Here is a 22744-nt window from a genome sequence, read left to right on the forward strand (position 1 = left end):
ATTCATAAACAAAGATGACGATCGTAACGAAAATTGCAACAGGTGTGATTAAAATGGCGGCTATGAATTCATAATATTAAATACTGGAAAACAAAATGGTTGAAAGTTCTAGAATTCAAAATGGTGGCCGGAAATGACGTAATCCAAGATGGGGGTGCGGTGATGTCATCTATGGGTGGGTGGGTAGGTAAGGAGGATACCAACCCGCTATCCGGAGATGGGAGGGTAGGTAAGGGGGATACCAAGCCACTATCCGGAGATTTGCGGGTTGTTAGAAAATTCCTGAAATGGGGAAATTTTGTAGGAAAATGGGAAATTTTGAGGAAAATTTGAGGGAAAAACGGGAAATTTTGAGGAAAATTGGCGGAAAATCGGGAAATTTCCAGGAAATCGGTGATGATGTCATCGGTCAAAGGTCATAACAGTGACGTCAGGGGTCAAGGGTCACCAATCCTGAATCCTTTGCCACCAGCCACTGCGCTCGGATCGGCATAACCTAACTACTTATTTGACGTTACAATGCATCGGTGTGGGGATTATCTCTAAGTTAATTGTATCAATCGTGGAATTTCGCAACCAGTATATAGAGCGAATAAGAGAGAGAAGGAGAGAAAGAAAGAGAGAGATATATGAAGAGAGTGGTTTTGTAAGTTTTCATTAATGGTTTTACACTTGTGAGTTAGCACACATACTTTTTAATAGTTGTAATTATATATATATTTATATATATATATATATGTATGTATATATATTTTTAAATACATTGTAATTTTATCCTCCTAATTTTTCTACACAACGATTATACACTAAATGATTCCTGTGTGGTTAATAAAAGTATAATTATATTTTTTTTTTCTTAATGCACGTGGCTGTAGAGATGAAATTGATGGTACTATCTTCTTTCCACCCAATGGTGTTATGATGAATATTTGTCTGTGTTCGCTAGCTTTTTTTTTCTAGTTCAATTGTGATATGTGCTTACTTTCATATACAATGTTTGGGGTGTAATGGAATTTTCTGCTTCATTGGGATAGTATTTAAAGTGTATTTTGATATATATGTTTTGAATTTTTTTTTTGGGGGGGGGGGTGTTGTATAGTATTTATCTATCATCCATGCATATATTCGTGTGTCATTGTATCTCGGTGAACTTATATTTTGTGGAATATGAGTGTAAATTGGCTAGTGCGATTTCTTACATTGTATGTATTTAAGGTGTAGGAATAGCTAATATTATTTTACCAAGTTGTGTTCCGGCCTGTTTTCACTTAAACAATGAGAATGCTAGCCTGATTTAACGTACACGTTTGATTGTTTTAATTGAGTCTTTTACAATAATTACATATTGGTTGCGCACTGGCAACCCCTTCTGTCTGTGAAGGACACGTCTGGCAATTCATGCTGGGCTGCGGTGGCCGGCAGAATTTAAGGTCTTTATATCGATACTTTTTCTTGGCTGCTTCATTTTTTATTTCACGGATGGGTTTGTGAAAGTGATGGAGAATATTCTATTAAGTGTGTTGTGTTTATCTACTATCGGTGCTATTGTTTATATATTACAGTTCTCGTTTTTAATCAATGTAAATTTAAATTTAAAATAAGTATAAAGGTTCCAAACATGATGGTGGAAACCTGGAAGTCGTGTGTGTGTGTGTGTGTTACGATCTAACCCTGTGTTTCGATACATATGTGGGACAATGTGTGCTACTGTAATGATTATCGTCCTTTATCCGCGAGGGAATTGGTCTTTGAAGCTTTTACTGATCTACTTGCGTTTTTTCACCTTTCTGTGTTTGTAATGTCTGAACTTTGTTTTCTTTTTTTGAAGTGTTTCCATATTATTGGTAATTTGGTTTGCTTTTCAATTGTATATTTATTACTATATGCTTCTGGATAACCTAACTGATTGTTAAGTGCATATTTTTTGTAATATTTCTGTTTGTAACCACTGGATGTTTTATTATTACTTCATTATGTGTATAGGGAGCTACTGGTGACAGTATGGTTCTATATATACGACATACGCGAGGATTTTTTTTTATATGTTTCGTATTTAAGTTGTTATAATTGTATGGTTGGTATCTAAATATACATAATTCCGCTTTTATCGTTTCTTGTCACTACATAGCACTTTAAAGAGCAAACATCAAATCTAATCCATTTTTCTCAACTTGTCGGCCAACATACATAATTTAATTAAAATGAGTAGTGCGAAGACCATGGGTCTCTAGAGTTCGAAATTCCTTTCAATATACTTTATTATAATGCGGAATCTCTCTTCCATATGGGTTTTTGAAACTAGGTTTCGTTTAGGTGAACCAAAAAACCTTTTTTATTTTAGATGATGAATTTTATTTTTTTGGGATGTGACATTTAGTATAGGAATCGTGTTTTGTCGCAAACGTATATGTGGCTTCATTATATTAATTTAGCTTAGTCCTTTAACTTTTACACGTCTTTAACGAGTGGTTGTATTTTTAAAGTCGGTCTCTCTTTCTATTTCACATGTATGTTATTAGGGATTGTGACTATTACCATCGAACATTTTGTGATGTGGAAGCGATGTCTGGTCTTTCTGAATGCATTTTTTTTCTTACGCTAGGTAATGTAATTTTTTAAAATATATATTTCTACTTACTTGTACTCTCATGTGTATACATCAATATTTGCCTAATTTTCTGTTCAGTTTAGACTTTTGAAATTGCTCTTTTAGTTCATTATCCTGTTTTATTTTTTTTTATTTTTGAGGTTGTGGTATTAATGTATTGATTCTTTTATATAATACTTTTCAGTTATGGCGGTTACACCTGTTCTCATTGGCATATTCGTGTATTTTTTAGTACAGCATCTGTAGTATGTGGAATGTAATTTCTCCTGGCCATCTCTGTGGGTTTATGAAGTGTCTGGGTTTGCGTCTTGTGCTCGTTTCGATGTAGGTTGCATATTTCTATATGCCTGTAGGCGTTGTTTGGTTTTTCGAGTTGTCTTGTTATTTATTACTGATAACTATATTACGGTAATATTAACGAATTGTCTATGTGCGGGTTCAAATTCAAGGAATGTTTATGATGAGAATTATACAGTTTTGTTTGTGTAAACGCTTCAGTTACTTCAATACTTATTTTTTTAGTATTCTCCTGACACTTTATTTATTTTAATGTAAAGATATTTTATATAGTAATAATTGGTTAATTTATGTCTGGCAATAAATGGATTAGCACTAGTAGGTAGTACATAGTTGGTGGGCAAATAGTATTCGTACACCACATGTTTACTTTCATGTAAATATATATATATTTTTTTATTCTTTACTCCTTGTCACTTGAAAGTCGTTGTCGGGCTTCGTCGTTCACGATACATGGTTTAAAGGCATGGGTGTCATACTTAATAGTTTGCAAGGCATCCTTGTTGTTTTACATATTTTAATATATTATTTTATCCAGCATTACAGCTGTGGGGCTTGTGGTCGGAGGACGCTGCGTGTGTGTTTTTTCCGTCTGCCCTCCGGCGATGTGAAAGTTACTAGTGGTCCGCCGAGGCGACTGTAGCAGTCTCTTGAGGAAGGCAGATATAATTTTTGTGTTCTGGACCATCGTTGAAGCGATGTGGTGTTTGAGGCATGGAATTGCTATGTCTGTTATTCTGTAAACGATTTTGTCTAAGTGGTTATTAATATGAATATCCTCGTGTGTTCTTTCACAAACATTACTGGTATGTCCATTTCAGGTTTCGTCGGAATGGGATTATAGTGCTTCCTATGCTTAATGGAATGCGTAGTAGTAGAATGTAGTTTTTATTTAAAACTGAACCAGTAACCTTTTATTTTACGTTTTGTTATTAACGCCAGAGCTTCCTATGATTATTGGGATGTAGTTATATATAGGTTATTTTTTTTATTTACTCCGATATATCCTTAATTATTATTTACTAGTATGAAGACTATAGTTTGTCTCTGATTATTCATGTACCATTATATAGAGATTGTTTTTTTTTTATCTAGCCTTGATGGAAAGTTAACAATAATCTTATAAGCATTCTTACTGTACAACATGACTCATATAATATTCCTTTATGGGTGTCAACACTCCTTATTTAGAACACCACACACTCTCTATGTATATGTCATGAGCGAAAGGGATGGATAACACTTAATATTTTTTGTATAAATAAATAAAATGGTTATTTAGTAACGATTGTATAACTATTTTATAATGATACATAGTTTTTTTTTATTATTAGAATAACATGCTATGTTTATAGCCGGGAACTAGTTTTCTTATATGAAGGACAAATTAGTCAGAGCTGATGATCTACCTATAAGCATTTGTATTACACAGACCGTTAAAACGACTTATGTTTATATTCCTACAAAGTTTGAGTATAAGAGCTTAAACCTGCAGTTATTTGGTTTAGGGTATAACACGTTTTACTTACATATATATTATTTAATGGCTATACTTACACTTTTTAGTATATTTTTACTTAACAACTTCTTGTGGCTATATCGCTTTGTACTTCCTATTTAATAACTATAGTACACTATGCCTACACAAATACTATAACCTATTTTATTTATTAATGAATGTAGCACTAAAGACTCGTATGTGCGTCTTATTTTTTTTTAACATATGAAAATCACATGTTTTGTCTCTGGTGTTGTGCCGTTCGTTCGCGCATTGGTTTGTTCCGCTGGCTTTTAATTATTTCTGTCTTCGTTTTACAGGGTTTACGTTCTATATTTTCGTGTCGCATGAGCGCTTCTATCATTCTTAGCTTGTTCCTTCAGTTGGTGTGGTGGTGCGGGGTGGGAGGTCTTGGTTTCGGATCTTTCCCTGGGCTTGGTCGTTCTTTCCTGTTGTGTATGTATGTCTCTTATGTTTCGGTTGCTTAATAACATATTTTGAGGATGTAGGTATTTATGGTTATTGATATTTATTTGTGTTGTCATTTCTCGGGCCATGCCATTTTGTGTGTTGGAGAGTGTGGTATTTTTATGATTTTGTTCTCGTAGATTGATTTTTTTTTTTTTAAGACTGGTTTTTTGTTTATTGTGATTTACTTATGGGTTATGTTTAGCCTAGTGGTATAATTTTTTTTGGGGGGAGGAACTAGGGGTTTCCATCCTTATTTATTTCCTCAATGTGTAACTTGATTAGTATTTTTATTACCTTTCTTTCTTTTGCTGTCGATGGTTTTGCTTGTTTTTTCGCGGTTCCGCGTTTGTTTTATTTTTCCTATTTACGTATAGGGACTTTTACTCTTTGCGTTATAAACCAACCAGTAGTTTATAGTAATTAATAATGTTATTTAATTTCAAAATTTGTATATATTTATTTGTGAAGTATTGACACAACTTGTGTTTTGGGGAACTTTCTTCTTTTTCTTTCCATTATACTTCATAGTAACTTTTAACAACGATATCTTTGGATTTAAAAATATTTATTTGCTACTTACTCTATTCTTGCTTTTGAATTACAAGGTCGAGGGAGAATTTTTATTAGGAATGGTGAATTCGAACGGCGAGCATGAAAGAAAATGATAAGCAGCAAACTTGACGGAGAGTTCGAAATGTACGAATCTAAAATTTATATTAAACTTATAGTTCATCGCTGCCAATATTCGTCAAGAACTACATAATCGTCGTCGAAGGTATTCAAGAACTACATAGTCGTCATCGAAGATAGACCAGAACTACATAATCGTCGTCGAAGATAGTCAAGAACTACATATGCCTCATCGAGGATAGTAAATCACTGCTTCATTATCAAGAATGTGAACAACTGCCCTTCGTCGTCATCAAGAATCGCCGGTTTGGAGACCCATCAACTAACAATCGCTGTCCACACCGGGACCTGTACCACATCCAGCTGTACACACCGAGGGCCGCTGTTCTTGTGGTCATCATCAGGAAGATCGAGAGGCCGCTGTTCCTGTGGAGTCATCATCAGGACGATCGAGAGGCCGCTGTTCCTGTGGAGTCATCATCAGGAAGATCGAGAGGCCGCTGTTCCTGTGGAGTCATCATCAGGAAGATCGAGAACTAGGACATCACTACGTCAGTACGAATGTAGTTACTGAGATCCGCAGTTCACGGTATAGTTGAAATACCATATCTTAAGGTGGTATCGTCCCTAACTTGCGGCATATTCTGAGGTAACTATGAACTACGAGAAATTTTTACATCTTTCCAACTCCACAAGCTTATAATTAGTAGCAGTACATAACCCGACAACAGTTTATCAATCTTATGTCTGATTCACCTACTTACACCCATATAACCTGAGATACTAACCGAAGAGTCCCGATTGAGCTAAAATAAGTTCAAACTTTACTACATCTGAATATAGCAATATTTGTAATATCAAGTTCCAAGATGATATTGCAATATAAATATTAAAATTTTATTTGAAGAGGTGTGCAATATTAATCTTTTAAACCATTCTACTGAATATAGTTATTCTTGTAAAAATTCCAATTAGAATGTTGTAATGTGAAAACAATATCATTTCCAGTAATACAACTATTCATGTTACAACAGTGAATCGTTTGAGTTATTTTTGGAATTGGAGTAAAAATTAAGATTAATGATAAGTATAATTTTGTGTTTATAAATAACCCAGTGGATCACCTTAAGGGCGCGGTTCAAGCATAAAAAATCGCCACTCTCGCAAATCTGTATTCTGTTGGTGTAACATGGTAGTTGGTGTCGAAGTGATGTTCCCTACTACTCCTCTAGACTGTATATAGACCGTGTGGCTAGCAGGAAGCGCTCAGTTGAGAGCCGGCTGTCGGAGGAGGAGGCTGTGTCAGGTTGCTTCGCGATAAGCCTTCCAGATAACCGCGTAGTTCAGACCTTCCCCCACCTCCAGCGTCACACAGCCGTAGCAGTGTTGCCACGCGTATTGGCATCTGCCTTCCCAAACCTCCCCGCTCTTAGTCGGCCGCCGCGCCGGCTCTTTCCACGCGTATCCATAGCCACTGCCATCCATCACCCAGCCACCCAGCCAATCTTTATTATTTATAAAGTTAGTAATGCAATTTAGCAACTGTTATGGAGACTATTTATTCGTCGGAAATGTTAATATATGTTTAACAGTTCTGTCTGAAAGAGTCTCTTTGCATAATAATTTATCACTTCAACATAAAACAATTCAAAAGACTAATCCAATGTTATTGTTACAGTTACTATACTCAAATTTCAAATGAAAGTAATGATACTCAAATCGTATGGCACTTGCCAGTCAAGGTAGACTGTACTACCATGTCCTCCAGACACCCGATGCAAGTCGATACATAATAAACATAAGAATGGCCCAATTTAAATGATAAAGCTATGTGCGACTACCACAATTATTTAACTTTAGCTGCGACAATGCTGCCTTTACGAGTGCATACACTTACTCAGTTCAGCACTCCTAAATTCAACTGCAGGGGTTCGGTAAATCTGAAATATACGTTTTCAGTTATTTTTATCTGTGTGTGTGATGTGAATAAATATGTGTGTGTATATTTGTATAAGTAAAACCCGGGAGGGGGCAGCCCCCCCCCCTCCCCGGAGTATAGAAGCCCTTCACTGTGGGGGACTGTTTCCATTAAAAAAAAAAAGCGACTGTGAAACAGCAGCGTAAGCATCAAAACTATGTTTTATGGAAAACTTTCTGTATATGTATTTTCAAGTTTTATTCTAATTCATGATACAGACCAAATTATTGGCTATATACAATATTCGAGCACCCTATACTTGTGTCGGTTAAAACCCACACTAAAAATTCTTGGGTCGTGCAGCCGTACCGCTTCCCCCTCCCCAAAATATTCAATCGTTCCCCCATGATGGCAGCTGTCAGACTGTTCCCCACCACTTTTACCAATGTGTAGCATATATTTCATCAACTAGTATGACTACATAAACCAACATCTTGTAACTACCATTTTTTTTGTCTGAAAGAGTTTGCTGCTGCTATACTGGTTTAATTTTTATCCTTTAAAGTGCAGTAGTATTGATTATCAGACATTCGTAACCGCATCTAAGATGGCCGCGCATGACGTCATATTGGTTGGCATAATATATGCATTGGTAAAAGTGGTGTGGGTCAGTCTGCCAGCAACCACCATGGAGAAATAATATTTACAAAAACTACTCTCCTTGTACTCTCCTTAGGTTAGAACCCAGGTCTCAATGCTCTAAACTTCATGACGTAAATGAGTTTATAATAAAATTTATTAAATTTATTATTCAACAATTTTTTTCTAAATTTTAATTCATAATAATGTTTTGGTTAATATTTAAAGATTTTTAATACGGCGGACGTAATGTCATAATATTAAAAATGGCGTTGTCCAAATGGTTAAAGGTTTTAGAAACCAAATGGTGAAAATAACTTTAAAAAAAAAATGTTGGAAATCAAGATGATGTCATCATTCAAGATGGCTTCCTGCCTTTACAACACAATCAAAGATGGTGGACATCCAGCTCCAGCTCCTTGCACTAACAACAGCTGCAGAAAGTACTATTTCATGTTACTTGATTACAAAAATCACCCAACGACATATGAAAACCATTCGTTTTATAGGTATGCTATTAACACATTCGGTGACACGTACTGTCTCTATGTGTATATATCGAAGTAATGTCAAAGATGGTTTTATCATATTTTACTGCAACAAGTGCAACACAAATTGTCTTGAATGTTGCATTTTTCCTGTTAATGAATAACCGAAAAATATTGGCAAATCATGAATTTTTATTTTCTAACTAAAATATTATCATACAGTTTCAAATACAAAAAAAACACACTAATCAGTTACACACTAATAAGTATTTCATTCATAATAATTTTACAATTTGCACTTTAGTAAATCATGGACAAAAAGTATAAAATAATATATATTTTTTTACTGAAAATGACTAAGTTAATAATAGGCTTGGGGCGATATGTCAAAATTAATAGAACTACGTGGTTCTCAACGAGACATTGTATTTACAAATTTAAAAAGTCCATTTTAAACTACTTCAAATTGTATAATATTGATATATATAATTAAAATGAATATTAATCCGATTGCATAAATTAGCGACATGCATTCCCGTTGTCATTTTTTCTATTAATAATCCTAAGATATTTATTGTTAGTAAATTTCGTATACTAATATTGGCAGTCGATTTTAAACTACTTCTAACTGTCGTATAGATTTGAAACTTTGCAAGTATATCTAATCCGGATGACTCTCCAGTTGCTTAAGCGAAGAGTTTATAAGCCAGGATTTGATTTGAAATTCTCTCTCTGAAGGTTTTCTCCAAGTGCTCCAATTTTTTCATGCAAAAATTTGATTTTTTTTTTTGTGCTTCTGCTTTTTCCTGTGAATATTTCGTTGCGTTTTCTCTGCGTGCTGTTGTTACTCCGTTCAATATGTTTATTTTCTCAGTGTGCTGCTGGTTATTGCTGACAATATTTTGTTGGTATTCTTCGCGTGCTGATGGATATTACTGACCATAAATTGCTGATTTTCTACGGGTGCTTCCAGTTAGTAACTTCAATACACTTTTGTTCTAGATGAGACATGTATTTTCATTTAGCTTTTCGTTTAATTTCTGAATCCATGTTACGAAATTAAAATTGATAAACTTAAAATCGTATGGAATTCAAAAGTAAAAAAAAAAAAACCTTTATTACCGAGTCTATTATTACCTAACCTTCAAACAGCTGAGAAACACTGGCATATGAGATGATTGACCTTCTCCTTGAGGTCTACCGAAGCCTCCATTCTCTTGCGATCGTAAGTGAGTTTTGTTTTCCTAGCCTAAGTTATATCTAATGTCTTTCATTAATGATAGCTTAAATCTCGCTGACGAAATATTTAAATGAGTACATAAAATTCTGACAATATTTACATTTTTTCGAAAGAGAGTATTCGGACCTGGCTGGATAATTATAACCAGGAGTAATGTACAGCCAATGTCAGCATGAATTGTGTAGAGCTGTGTAGAGCTATGTACTTGGTACATGGTTTGCAAGTCCCGTCCATTACATACGGGGCTCTTGACTGTAATATGTATACATACATACATCTGGATTATAGAAAGTTGCAAATTTTCAAATCCATACGACCATTAGAAGTTGGTTAAAACCGACTTTTAAAATTTGTTTACATAGCTCGTTATTTACTTAGTTACAAGTGAGATCAGTTCGATGGTACGAAATTGTTTTGTTATCTGGGTTACATAAACTTGCAAAGTTTAAAAGCGATAAGACAATTAGAAGTAGGTTAAAATAAACTTACAATGTTTGATTACATAGTTAGCTAGTTACATAATTAGCTAGTTACATAGTTACCTAGTTAGTTAGTTACAAGTGAAGTTAATAAAAGCGTGTAAAAAAAGGATAATTGTAAAATGTAAATAAAATTAGCCCATTGTAAAACCTTAACTTAATTGCAGTAGGTATAATATTTTGGGTGGATGTTATTGTTACAATTTGGTCACAAAGAGTATGCATATCATTATGAAATTATTATTCAATTACTATCAAGTATGTATGAAAGTTATCATTAAATAGCTTAAGTTAAGGAATAAAGTCAGTAGTCTGTTAACACTAAGCCATTTTTAAATTGTGTTACGTAAGACGTAGAGTGAATGCACAAAACCAACGATAAATAATAATAATAATATTGTATACACGACAAAAAATACTCGAACAATACCTTTTCATTAACTCAGAGCCACAAATTGCTTAATTTTCTGCAAAATCTATGATAAATGAAATTAGTTACTTCTAAAATCAACCACTGATTCGCCTTACAAGAAATATTATGGTATTGCTGTCTCGCAATTCATTGAGTCTACGAACTAACCTTAAACCTACTTTCATGTAAGTTCTGTTTGTTGGCACTGAATTAAATTATTTACATACACTCTTCATCTCGCCTTATTTTCTTTTCTTGGTGCACAGTTTTTTCTTCTGTTCCTCTTGCGCTTTTAGGATATATTCAGGTTCACGAATACGTTTACCCCTGCTCACATTTGGTTCTACAATCTCCGGTAACAAACAGTGAATATAAAACCGACGAAGTTTCGGAACCATTTCTCTCTCCCAAAATACAACATCTTTGTAAACCTTTTCAATATGCAGATTTTCTTTCAGGTCACTCATCACTATCAAGTAGCAAGCATCTCGTTCTGAAATGTTCAGTGTCCCTTGAATTTGATAAAAATAATTGTGTGTTTTCCTCAGAATTAATTTTCCTTCATTTTCTTCTAAAAAGAAACTTTTCTTCTGTTTGGCCATTTCTTTGAGCCCGATTCCAATGGCTGAAGGAACACATTTCACTTCGATGATTGAATTTTCATCCCTCAATAAGCCATCAGGACTTGCTCCTAGAAACCCGTATGCCAAGTCAACAAATAAACCACATTTTTCAACAAACAAACCAGTTTCTTCTTCAAAACGTTTTATTGCAACACACTCATTTGATCGTCCGTATTCTATTGCAGCTGTTGTTACTGGTGGCTTGTACAGAAGTTGCTTGACGAGGGAAGAGCAAGAAGTCGTCTCTTTCCTCCGGCAAACTGGCCTGAAATTGCTGGCTGTGAGACGTATTCTTCTGGCTTCATGCCACAGTTCACAATCTGACTGTCCAATCGTCTGTTGAACAATATGGTCACGGCTTTCTGCTGTCACACTCAAAGTTTTAAGAAATTCTTCGCATTTTCTTTGCACATTATTTAAATCCTCAGGTTCCTCTGAATCAGGCCCGTAGTCTTCGTCAGCAGGCGTGAAGACTTTATGTCGTTTAACTGGCTTGTCGGTTTCAGAATATTCCAATTTACGACGTGTAATAGTCACATGCTGTCGAACTCTTTTTTTGGTTAACTTCTTGTGTACCATTCCTGGACTTCTTCCAGTCAGTTTCTTAAAAGGGCTGATCTCCCAAGTGTGGCCTTTCTGGAATCGCATTCCAGCAACAGTACATCGACGCTTGAAGGATCCCCTTTGTGTGAAATTAATCCTTTTACCGGCGTTGTACTTCGCCAGGAGACTCATATAAAATTCTGCTTGGTTGCTTGTCTTATCTGCTATGAGTCTTGGTGCTTTAGCAACCAATCTGTTTACTAGACTTTCAACCTGATCAAATATTTTGGAATCCTTAAGAGATTAAATGTAGCAGTTCGAGCTTTCTTGGGAGCAAAAGTATTTACGGCAGTTAGAGTGCTCACCAAAGACATGATAAGGGCCATTGCTTAAATCTTTTATCAGATCTTCAACTTTGTCACCAGAATTGGCACAGTGTCGAATGGCACTTCTCGCTGCTACTGTCAAACGAGGAATGGACGATTTCAAGATTTTTCTTGCTTCGGTGGGAAAGTTTTTGTCGGATGAAAGTTTGTGGAGAGCACTTGTATAGTTCTTAACACAGTGGTTGGAACACTCTATTTTGTGGATAGAGCGTCCGTACGAAACATTTTGCATGAGTCTAGCATAAACGCTCGAGTCGCCATCACCAACAAAATATTTGTATTTCAGCCCATGCATTGCTTCACTATTCTTGAAACCTTCTACGAGAATATCTTGCTCCATTGAAGTCGAAGCTCTGCACTTGTCCCAATTCTTATAACACACATGGGGTATCCCTGGGACATTCTGCTTTGCTGCTCGCTCACATATACAGCAGTATTTGTTGCGGACACCAATAAAAAGCAGCTTACCAGTAGCCTGGCCAATGATAACAGCCTGAAAAACAATTAAATACATATTGATAGGTTACAGATATTTGTTGTAATAAATCAGTCAAATGCAGTTCAGAAGCAGCACGCCAAACATTGGCAAGTAAACATTCATTAGTAAATATAGGTTTAATGGTACTTCATCTGTATCTTCAGCGCCAATGAAGATGAAACCAGGGGGTGGGGGAGAACGATGGTTCATCATAAGAGTGGGGACATGGGAGTATCCTGAGACAAACCATCGAACACCGGCAATGCAAGCCACTACTCTCATGCGAAAATCCAATGTCCGACCCCTCCGGAAGTTGAACCCGGATTGCCTTGATGGAGGTTGGTTTGCTAAGTACATATACAGCAGATCCATTTCTGTTGTTAGTACTACAACATAAATAAATGACCTCATTTGGAAAGTAACTTTACAAAAGCCTAAATCAAATGAATGTTAATCAGCGTTTTGAAATAAAAGGAAAAATTTTATTATTGATGTTCAAAACGTATAACATGCATTGAAGATGCATGTTTCATCGTTACAAATGCTATTATTAACTCAAAATTTTCTAAAAATAGTTATAAAATTTATACATTTCTCTGAGTAACATAATAACTCTAAATGTATAAAATAAATAACAGCCAAATATAACGGCATAAATATGTATTCTCTTGCAACACATTATATGCCATTATCACTTCTGATTGACTGTTGGGATCTTCTTTACATACATACTGCCATAAAATAGATTGTATGCGAGAAGAAAGGTCATGAAAATGACATCTCTTGGAAGGATGACTAAATTTGGCATTCCTATCTGAAACACGGTATATGTCCACTGATATCCAAGGTGCAAAATTGATAGAAAGAAATATTTCTCCATTTAATGTAAAGTTGCATTTACAACATGTAATGAAGAGAATGTATTATTTTACAGTAATTAAAATATATTTTAATGTTTACGACAATTCCTCATTAAAATACTCTACCTAGAGCAGTTTGTAATTTTTTCCACAACTGAATTAAAATGAGCTCTAAACACCGCAAGTGTAAAGAGTTAGAACATACTATCACGAGGAGTTTGCTAAATATTGGTGTGTGATGATGCCATAAATTTGCACACATTTCTGTTGTTAATTTATGCTCACTAACTACTTACTCGTTGGGTGATGTAGGATACTTTAAGAGATACTCACTACAGTAAATATAACCTGCAAAATGTGTCAGTATGATTCTTTGAATACGATTCACGGTTCATGGGTCACAAACTTTGTATTTATAAAGTGAATAAAATACCACTCCAGATGCTGCGTTGTAGTTATGCCCGTAGCTCCGTTTGCTCCAGCCTCCATCCACAATTACGGTAACAAAAGGGACACCATATTCATCCACGTCTCCTTTTTCCACAGCTAGTCTACGTTCCAGTGCACCTGCTTCTGTGATGGTTGTTTCCAAGTAGTCATTCCATACCTGTAAATTTAAGGAAATTATTGCATATCATAATATTGAGTGTTTAAAATTTTTTCTAAATTATTTGAAAGTCGTTGTACGAAAATCAAGTTACCTTTTCCAAATGGATTTCATTCTTGAAAAATGTATTTTTGCTCATAGCAGGTATTTCGAGGACATTCAGCACATTTTCAAGCTGCGTGTACCCGACTCCACTTGTAATAGCTGCCCAAGCAGCTGCACTATTAAGTGTTTCATTGCCAGGTTTTTCATTGCAAATTCTGAATTCACGATGACAGCCATCACACTCCAGCAACCACTGACATTCTATGCCTTTCCTTATTTCTTTTGTGAATTGTAAGGTCCCTGCCGTACACTGTCTTGTGTGCTGAGCTTGCAAATTAAGCATGAATGGAAAAACATAAGCAGGATTAAAAATTCTGTTTCCCATCAAGTCATCCCAAGAAGTTTTCAAATTCACTGACTCTGTAATCAGCGCAGGCAAATTACTATCTTCGTCACAAAAAACTATTTTCTCCCTGAAATGCAAAAAAAAAAAAAAATCTAATTAAAAATAGGCCTCTTAGTATTTTGGAAATATAATAATAGTTAGGCACAAAAAATTTTTGACTAAGTGACCAGTATAAAGTTCAGAGTATTAAGTATCGTAAGTTGTGAAACGGGGCCCACGAGTTTCAAAACGGTTAGAGCGCATTCAGCGTATCCAGCGAGGTCGGGCGAGTATTTTCACAAGTGGTAACAGCACCGTTCGATGCCTATAATCCGAAGTTGGGGGAGACGTCCAGTATTCTCTCCGCCCTTGTATTCCGACGTTCTGCTGCGAGTAGCAAGTCAAATGCAATACCAGTTATTTTTCGTGCTGATGAAGATGTCTCAAACTATTTATTGTTGCCAATCATGTAACCAAAATAAAGTATCGCAGCAGGGCCTAATTTTAAATGCCAAAAAATTTCGACCATTAAATGTTTTTGTGGTGGATGTTCTATGCAATGAATGTTATTATGATATTAAGAATTATAATTGTATTGTTTTATTTTATTCAATTCTACGAAGGGAAATTTCGTGTTTGCGATAGACATTAACGCATTCACTGCATTGTAAACTAATATTTAAGAGCCAGAAAAGTAATAAATATTTATATAAATACATATTTTATAAAGATCCCGCAGGGTCTGCAGCTGCAATGAGAGGTCGACACGGAACGGGTCTGACGCCCCTACCGAACAGGAAGAACGATGTGTGTGTGTGGGGGGGGGGGGGTGTTTGGGGGGGGGGGGGGGGCGCACAAGGCCAGCTTGAAGCTAATGTTGAGTTGAGGCGGGAATGGAACATCGCTGGAATGCAAGCGCGAAATTCCGGGAATCAAACCCGGACCGCCTCGACGGGAGGAAAGAGTTCTGGTCACTGCAACGCCATGGCCCCACAAAAAAAAAAGTAATTAGTGATAAATATTAGCAATTTGTTCGCATTCCCGATTCATTCACAAAATTACAAAAAATAAGTTTGAGAAACACATGTAAGTATAATGATTTTCACATGAAAAGGCCAAACATGTTACTGACTTTTATTGGCAACTGACACTGGTCACATGATTCAATACTTCATACTTAAATTATCCTTTGAAGGTAAGTACAGCTTTTTGTAACTCAGAATACGCACTGTTTTATAGGTCATGACTTACGGTGCACGATGAAATAAACTGTTATTCTTCTTTACGAAACAAATGTCGACATAATATACAGAGGTATGTAACATCAAAATATGTCAGATTGTACTGTGAAGAAACTATAAATGGAACGAACTACAGATCTATGAAGTAGATCGTTTAATTTTTATTTAGGCAGAGAAATGGAATATAAAATAATAATCAAATCAAAAGAACTTAATTTCTCCAATCTATTTTAAACATGTCAGTAATTAGAAATATATTGTTATTTATTTATTGATGATAAATAAGCACCATATAAAATATTACCTAATTATGCAATTAGCTTTTTTTTCAACGAACAACAATCAAGATTTCCAACATTCCTCATCAACCAAAATATTGCAGTCGAAATAACAGCATTGTTACAAATGTAAACTACAATATTAATATTCCAAAATGTTAACTGTTGCAAGGATTCATTTTGCTGTGTAAAGATACTGAATTTTTTATTGAGTGACTTCTGCGTTACGAACCGCAAGTAAACCGGCAAATGAGCTGTCGTGGCTGTCAGAAACGTAAATTATTTACGCTTACTTTTTGTTTTGTTTTTAACGAACTAACATGTTATCATGAATTAATAAAGGAAAGTGTAAGCATACCTCATTTCATGCACGCAACGAAAGTCGCACAAGCATTCACAACACTAAGATTACTCATAAAATAAAAGACGTATACTACAGATCGTAGTATACATCACTAAGAAAATTATTACTACATATTCGTTAAACAGTTTAAAAACATTGAATTTTTTTCCAGCTGAAAGCTTACTTACTCTGTATTAGAATGAGCATCATTCAATTCAGTTTCTTGCGTCACTTCTACTACATCTTGTATTATTGGATCCTCTTTCCTATTCGCCAAGATTCTGCAATCGCTAACGCCCTTTTACTTTTCTTTTTATTGTAGTAGTGAACTTTCCTCTTACCCATTGCTTCACGAACAACAGTCCCGCTAGCAGTGAGTAGAGACGTCGGGTCGAAAGATATGGCAACGCAGGGCTATCCGAGCCCGCGCAGCTGCGCCGAGGCGGTTGCTGATAAGGCATCGAGTGCGCTCTGGTAGCGCGCCTCTCAACTAGAGAACAGCTTTCCCGCGCGTATCCTCATTGTTTATTGTTTTACGTTTAAACTACTGGAGATAGTTTTTTTTCTTTAAGTCAGAATTAAAGTGCAAATGCAAACCAACCACTACACCACAAGTTTATACATTTTAAAAGCTTTGTATCCTTAAAAATGTGTATTTTGTGACCAGTCAAAGCAAACTTCGAACACAAAAAAAATAATTAAAAATACTTTTTTTTATCACAGCATGACGAACACAATACAGTTTAAAAACAGGGTTATTACATATTCGTGTAAATATAAGACAGCGATCATCTAACATTTTTTAGGCAAAATGAACACTAAACCACTTAATTCCAAAAGTATTGTAAAGAGGTAGTATTATTATTAACTTTATTACAGAATGTGGGTCATTTATTTTTTCTAACTATGGTGTGTGTGGAAAGAAAGCATTCTTTTTTAATTTGTCAGTATTATGTTTTTTATTTCTTATTAAATATGATTATTACAGCCACCCAAATGTGCTCAGAATTTCTTGCAATTTTGTCAACCGCGCCCTTAACGTAAAGTGTTACTGATTGTTAGTAATTCACCACCAATAATCATAAACATATACTCAGAGATCATATATGTTCTTTAGAGGTTCTCAAATTTGGTATTAACCAAATTACTTTCCTTGTTGGTCTGCCAATAACCGGGCTAGTCAGATTGAAATAGGCGATAGGTGATTTACTTATGGGTTATGTTTAGCTTAGTGGTATAATTTTTTTTTTGGGGGGGGGGGGAAATAGGGGTTTCCATCCTTATTTATTTCCTGAATGTGTAACTGGATTAGTATTTTTATTGCCGTTCTTTCTTTTGCTGTCGATGGTTTTGCTTGTTTTTTCGCGGTTCCGCGTTTGTTTTATTTTTCCTATTTACGTATAGGGATTTTTACTCTAGGCATCATGATGTCTCATTAAGCGAGTATTATTTCATGGGAGTTTTCGCTGCTGTGATTTTATCTGCATTGCGCTGTATTGCATTTGTGTCTGCTATATCATTTTGATTGTTTTTGTTTTCTTTAATAGGTTTTTTTTTGTATTTACACTTGATTTATGGTATTTCCTGTCACATGCATTCGGCGGTTTCATGTATTACTGGGCTGTACGTTTTTTAATCATGTTCCACGCCTAGGTGAGTTCCGTGACTCTCCTGCAAGCTACTATAGAATGTTGCGTGCCAGGGTCGAAAAACAACTTTCCCCTTCTCGCTGTCGTCGCACGAGGACTTTGTCTACAGTTTCAGTAGTGCATACACAGCGTACAGACGTGCGCTCCCGCTTTGTAATCTATTTTATAATTTTACTTATCGTTAAACGCTGTCGGTTGTGCGGGTTGCTCTCCACACGGTTTACATAGCGTTCCTATTTTTAATATATCTTTTCGTCTGCGTTTTTAATTTTAATTACACGTCGCCGGGTTAGACTGGGTGCATTCCGGTGAGTTTTTCTTTTATGTATGCTTATTTGCTACGTGTCTCAGAGTGCTATTTGGATGGCTCATATATTTTTATTTTAACTATGCGTATATGGTTTATTTCTGGCGTTCGTGCCGCCGCTGAGTGGGTCGGTGTTCTTGATTTTTTTTTTCCTGGGTCTTCGCCCACTCCGTGCGGTTTTTATTTTAAATATGTTTATTACTTAACGCTACGGCGCACGAGCGATCGTTCAACACTCTTTCCTACACGTGTGTTTGTTCAACATTTATTTGTTACACGTCGCCGGGGTGGGCGTGATGCGTTCCGGTGAGTTTTTCTTATGTATGATTATTGGTACATGTCGCTTCACACTATTTGGTTTATTTCTGGCAATCGTGTCGCGGTCGAGCGTTCCCACAATTTTTTTTTATTAACGCTACGTGTTAACTGTAGGGGTTTAATGTTTTTGCTTTTGGCACTTCGCACAACTGCTACACTGTAGGGGCCTTTAACTAAGCTTAATACATTTCTATGCTTATGCCATTGGCAGAGAGCCAATTACTACACAATGTTTGTACAATATTTATTTTACTTGACGTAAAGTAATAATAGTCTTTGTCCTAACTATGCTTATTATTTCTGTTTTCACAATATTATAAATTTTAACTATGCTTATTACTATTTGAACGTGATCTACCACAATAGAGGTCCTATTTTTTTAATTATGCTTATTTTGACTATGTTTGTACCACTAAAGCATTTCCACACAGTGTTATTTTTAAAGACATTATTATGCTTATAATATGATGTGGGGATTATAATTGCGCAGTTTATGAGTGACGCTCCAGCGGACAACATCTCGCTCTCTCTGCGCGGGATTTTTGAGGTTATGTTACTCCCAGCTATTTAGTCATAGCTAATATGGCAACGTTTTTTAAGCATACTCTGGGTGGTGGAGTCTTTTAATCATAGCAGTTGGAATTTTTTTAAAATATGGTGGTTGGAAATTAAACATGGCGGTTAAGCATAATGGTGGGGGTTGCGGCATTTGCTTTTCGAAATTTAAACATGGCGGTTGGAAATTAGATATAGCAGTTAAGCATACTCGGAGTGGGGGTGGAGGGGTTGGCGGTAATTGATTATAGTATACTCGGGGTTTATTGGAAATATCTAAAATGACTGCATTATTAAGCATTTTTTTTCCAAATTTAAAAACATGGCGGTTTAGACATAGCTAGTATGGCTGCTTTATTTAAGCATACTGTAAATTTAAAAAACATGGCGGTTTAGACATAGCTAGTATGGCGAATTTATTTAAGCATTTTTTTTTCGAAATTTAAAAAAAAACATGGCGGTATTTTTTTTTAATTTAGGCATAGCGTAATATTATTTCTTTTCAAAAATTAAATATGCCGGGTTAAGCATAGCGGTATTTTATTCAGGCATAGTGGTGATGGTGGGGGTTGGTGGCATTATTTAAGCATACTTGTAGTGGGGGTTGGAGACGTTTCTTTTCGAAATTTAAAAACATGGCTGCATATTTATTTCTTTTCGAAATTTGACGGTTTAAGAATACAACATGGCGGTTTAGACATAGCTAGTATGGCGGGGCTTTTAAGCATATTTTTTGAAATTTAAAGACATGGTGGTTGCTTATTTAAGCATAGCTTCTTTAAAGCATATGTTCGTTATTTAATTCCCCATACTTCAACTGATCTCGTGGTCTAGTGGTAGGGCATCTGCCTTGTAACCACGAAGTAGCTGTGTCCCACGGATTGAATCCCCTTGCCGCCCAGGATTTTTTGTATACAATTCCCGCCTTCGGAGCGACGGTGGCGCGCTCCAGTAACTAAACGCTAAACTAAGATGGCGGCCTCCACATAACAAAATGGCGGCCTCCAGTGGCAGCGACAGTGGCGCGCCCTGGTAACCAATGTCAACAACAATGGCGGCCTCCACGAGACAAGATGGCGGCCCCCATGAAACAAGATGGCGGCCCCCAGGGGGGTTCTGGCGCAATGTTTACATTTCAATGTTTACGTCGTCCCAGAACATCCTACCTGCCACTACTCCTTCCATCTTGGATGCAAGAAACACTGCTTGATTCCTTACGTCCGCTATTTTGTATGAATATGGTGTTATCATTACACTGTATGTTATATCCGCCATATTGAGTTCCAGATCGTTGCACTTTTCTTTATGGTCGACATCTTGAAAATCCATAATTGTAGTGCTAGAATTAAATATTAATAAAATATTATTTTTAAACGCACTTAATTTATGGAGTCATCGGTTAAAACCTGATGAGGTCAAATATAAATAAAAAAAACATCAATGGATCTTTCCTCCACGGAAGCTGCCGCTAGACTGACCTCTGACCACTAATTCTAAGTTATGTATGTTTATATATATATATATAGAGCCTGCTAGTATGACGTCATGTTCGCCATCTTGTTTTCGTCTGCTGGAGACCACCATCTGGTTTTCGTCTGCTAGAGTATGCTTATGCCATGTTAGTTTAACTTTTACCTGCTAGAGTGCAGTTATCATTTATTACTGTGGCACCCGCCATCTTCAAATTTGTTATCTTGGAGTTGTGGAGTTATTTATCTAGAAATTTGGGAAAAATTCCAAAATTCAATAAAAAGAATTGCAATTTATATACTGATTGAATCGATCAATTCCTGTCCATGGTACGATTATTGGTCGATGCTAAAAAAATAATAATTAAAAATACCACATAAGTGACCTATTCGAGAAATAAAACACAAGTTCTTTTACAAAATAAATCGTATTATATAATTACTATTCTACTACAGGAACTCTTGCGGAAGTTATCAATCCTATAAACATTTAGTCCTGCATCGGTGTAAAATGACTAGTTCTTAGCTCCAATCGGTTTATACTAGACAAGAGATCAGCCTGATCCCTTACTGTCATAGTTTTCCTTTTCTTGACAGAGTTTATGGACATCGTGCTTAACAGCTTCCTTCGCATCGTCAGAACTGTAAATTACAGCAGCCGATATCTTAAAATCGCCCTTTTCTCTTTGTCATTGAACGTATATGGTTTGCCACATATACAGTCCATCCACAAGTTTTATTTAAAGACCATTTGTTGCTACGTCATCAGTAAGCTGATATATTATGTTCTGCTTGATATCCTCAAGAAAAGTACATATGTCTTTCGACTCACTGAACGTATTTAGATAATAGTAGTATTTCAATGTTCAACGAAATGCAGACTGTGCCAAGTAGAACCCATTATCATTCACCTGTAATGCACCGAACACAGTCTTGGGTTTAGTTTCATGTCCAGACGTCATAGCAATAGGTTGCTGCACATCTGTTTTTTTGCTTGTACGCTCACGAGTCTCCAATATAAAGGTAGGAGTCGAAATCTCTGCAGCTAGTTCAACAGTAGGCACACGGACTTCACCTTTACATTATTTTTTTTTTGGCGTGTCGTCGCAGACTATCAATATGTGTAAACCAAACATGGCACTCATCGCAGCGAATTTTTATACGAGAAGGATTCTTCATGCATTTACTCCGCTCATGTCTTGGTGCATCATGGGAAAATGCGAACGACATATCGCAGTAGCCGCAAGGATGTCTAGTTGATGATCAGACCCATAACCAGATGATGATGTTGCAGCAGTTGTACCGATTCCCGGTGTACTATAATGTGTAGTCACATGATCAGTGAGTTAAAACCGGGCCACTCTCATGGCCACAGTGGGTAGTCACGTGTTCAGTGAGTTAACACTGATCCACTAATCATGTTATAATCGTGAGTCACATGTTCAATCAGTGAACACTGTGCTACTATTCATGTCGTAATCGTCGGACACATGTTCAGTGAGTTCACACTGTTCCACTCTTCATGTCGTAATCGTCAGTCACATGTTCAGTAAGTTAACGCTGTGCCATTCTTCATGTCATAATCGTCAGTTGCGTGTCCATTGAGTTAACACTACTCTACTTTCTATGCCGCAGTAGATGTGACCTATCCATTGAGTAACCACTTTGCCACTCTCCATGCCGTAGTCAAGTCACATGGAAAGAAATGTAGGACTGTCTTTCCTAAGGGAATTTCTTCTATAGATAGTTTAGTTTCAAAATTTTTTCTAGTTCTAATTTTTTTTATTTTTTTTAATCAACCAAAATTTTTTTTGGATAAAGTTTATTAAATTAGTTTTTATTTAGTAAAAAAATTGAGTTTTCGTCCGTCACATTGCGTATTTGATTTAGCGTAAACAAGAAAACGACTCCTGTTGTAAACGCGGACATGAAAAGTACGACTTCAATAATTGTTACCTTTAAAATAATACTTATGTT

At 35.9% G+C, this 22744-nt stretch overlaps 2 protein-coding genes across 6 annotated transcripts in view; one reads left to right on the forward strand and one right to left on the reverse strand.

The window, feature by feature from the left end:
* LOC134533631 (CCR4-NOT transcription complex subunit 6-like) overlaps window positions 1-22744 on the forward strand; it is a 515868-nt gene that overhangs the window by 237558 nt on the left and 255566 nt on the right. The window lies entirely within an intron of this gene.
* LOC134533624 (uncharacterized) lies at window positions 8775-16830 on the reverse strand. 2 transcript variants are annotated; one of them, XM_063371113.1, is made up of 4 exons: window positions 16658-16830; window positions 14272-14695; window positions 14004-14177; window positions 8775-12725 (listed from the first exon to the last, which is right to left on the reverse strand). In XM_063371113.1, exon 4 carries the CDS (start codon window positions 12036-12038, stop codon window positions 10923-10925), a length of 1116 nt encoding a protein of 371 aa, XP_063227183.1. In that variant the 5' UTR covers window positions 12039-12725; window positions 14004-14177; window positions 14272-14695; window positions 16658-16830; the 3' UTR covers window positions 8775-10922. The 2 variants fall into 2 exon arrangements, with proteins under 2 accessions (XP_063227183.1, XP_063227184.1); XM_063371114.1 differs by having other exon boundaries at window positions 14004-14695.

Source organism: Bacillus rossius, chromosome 7 (genome assembly GCF_032445375.1).
Source record: "Bacillus rossius redtenbacheri isolate Brsri chromosome 7, Brsri_v3, whole genome shotgun sequence".
In the NCBI taxonomy this organism is placed as follows: domain Eukaryota; kingdom Metazoa; phylum Arthropoda; class Insecta; order Phasmatodea; family Bacillidae; genus Bacillus; species Bacillus rossius.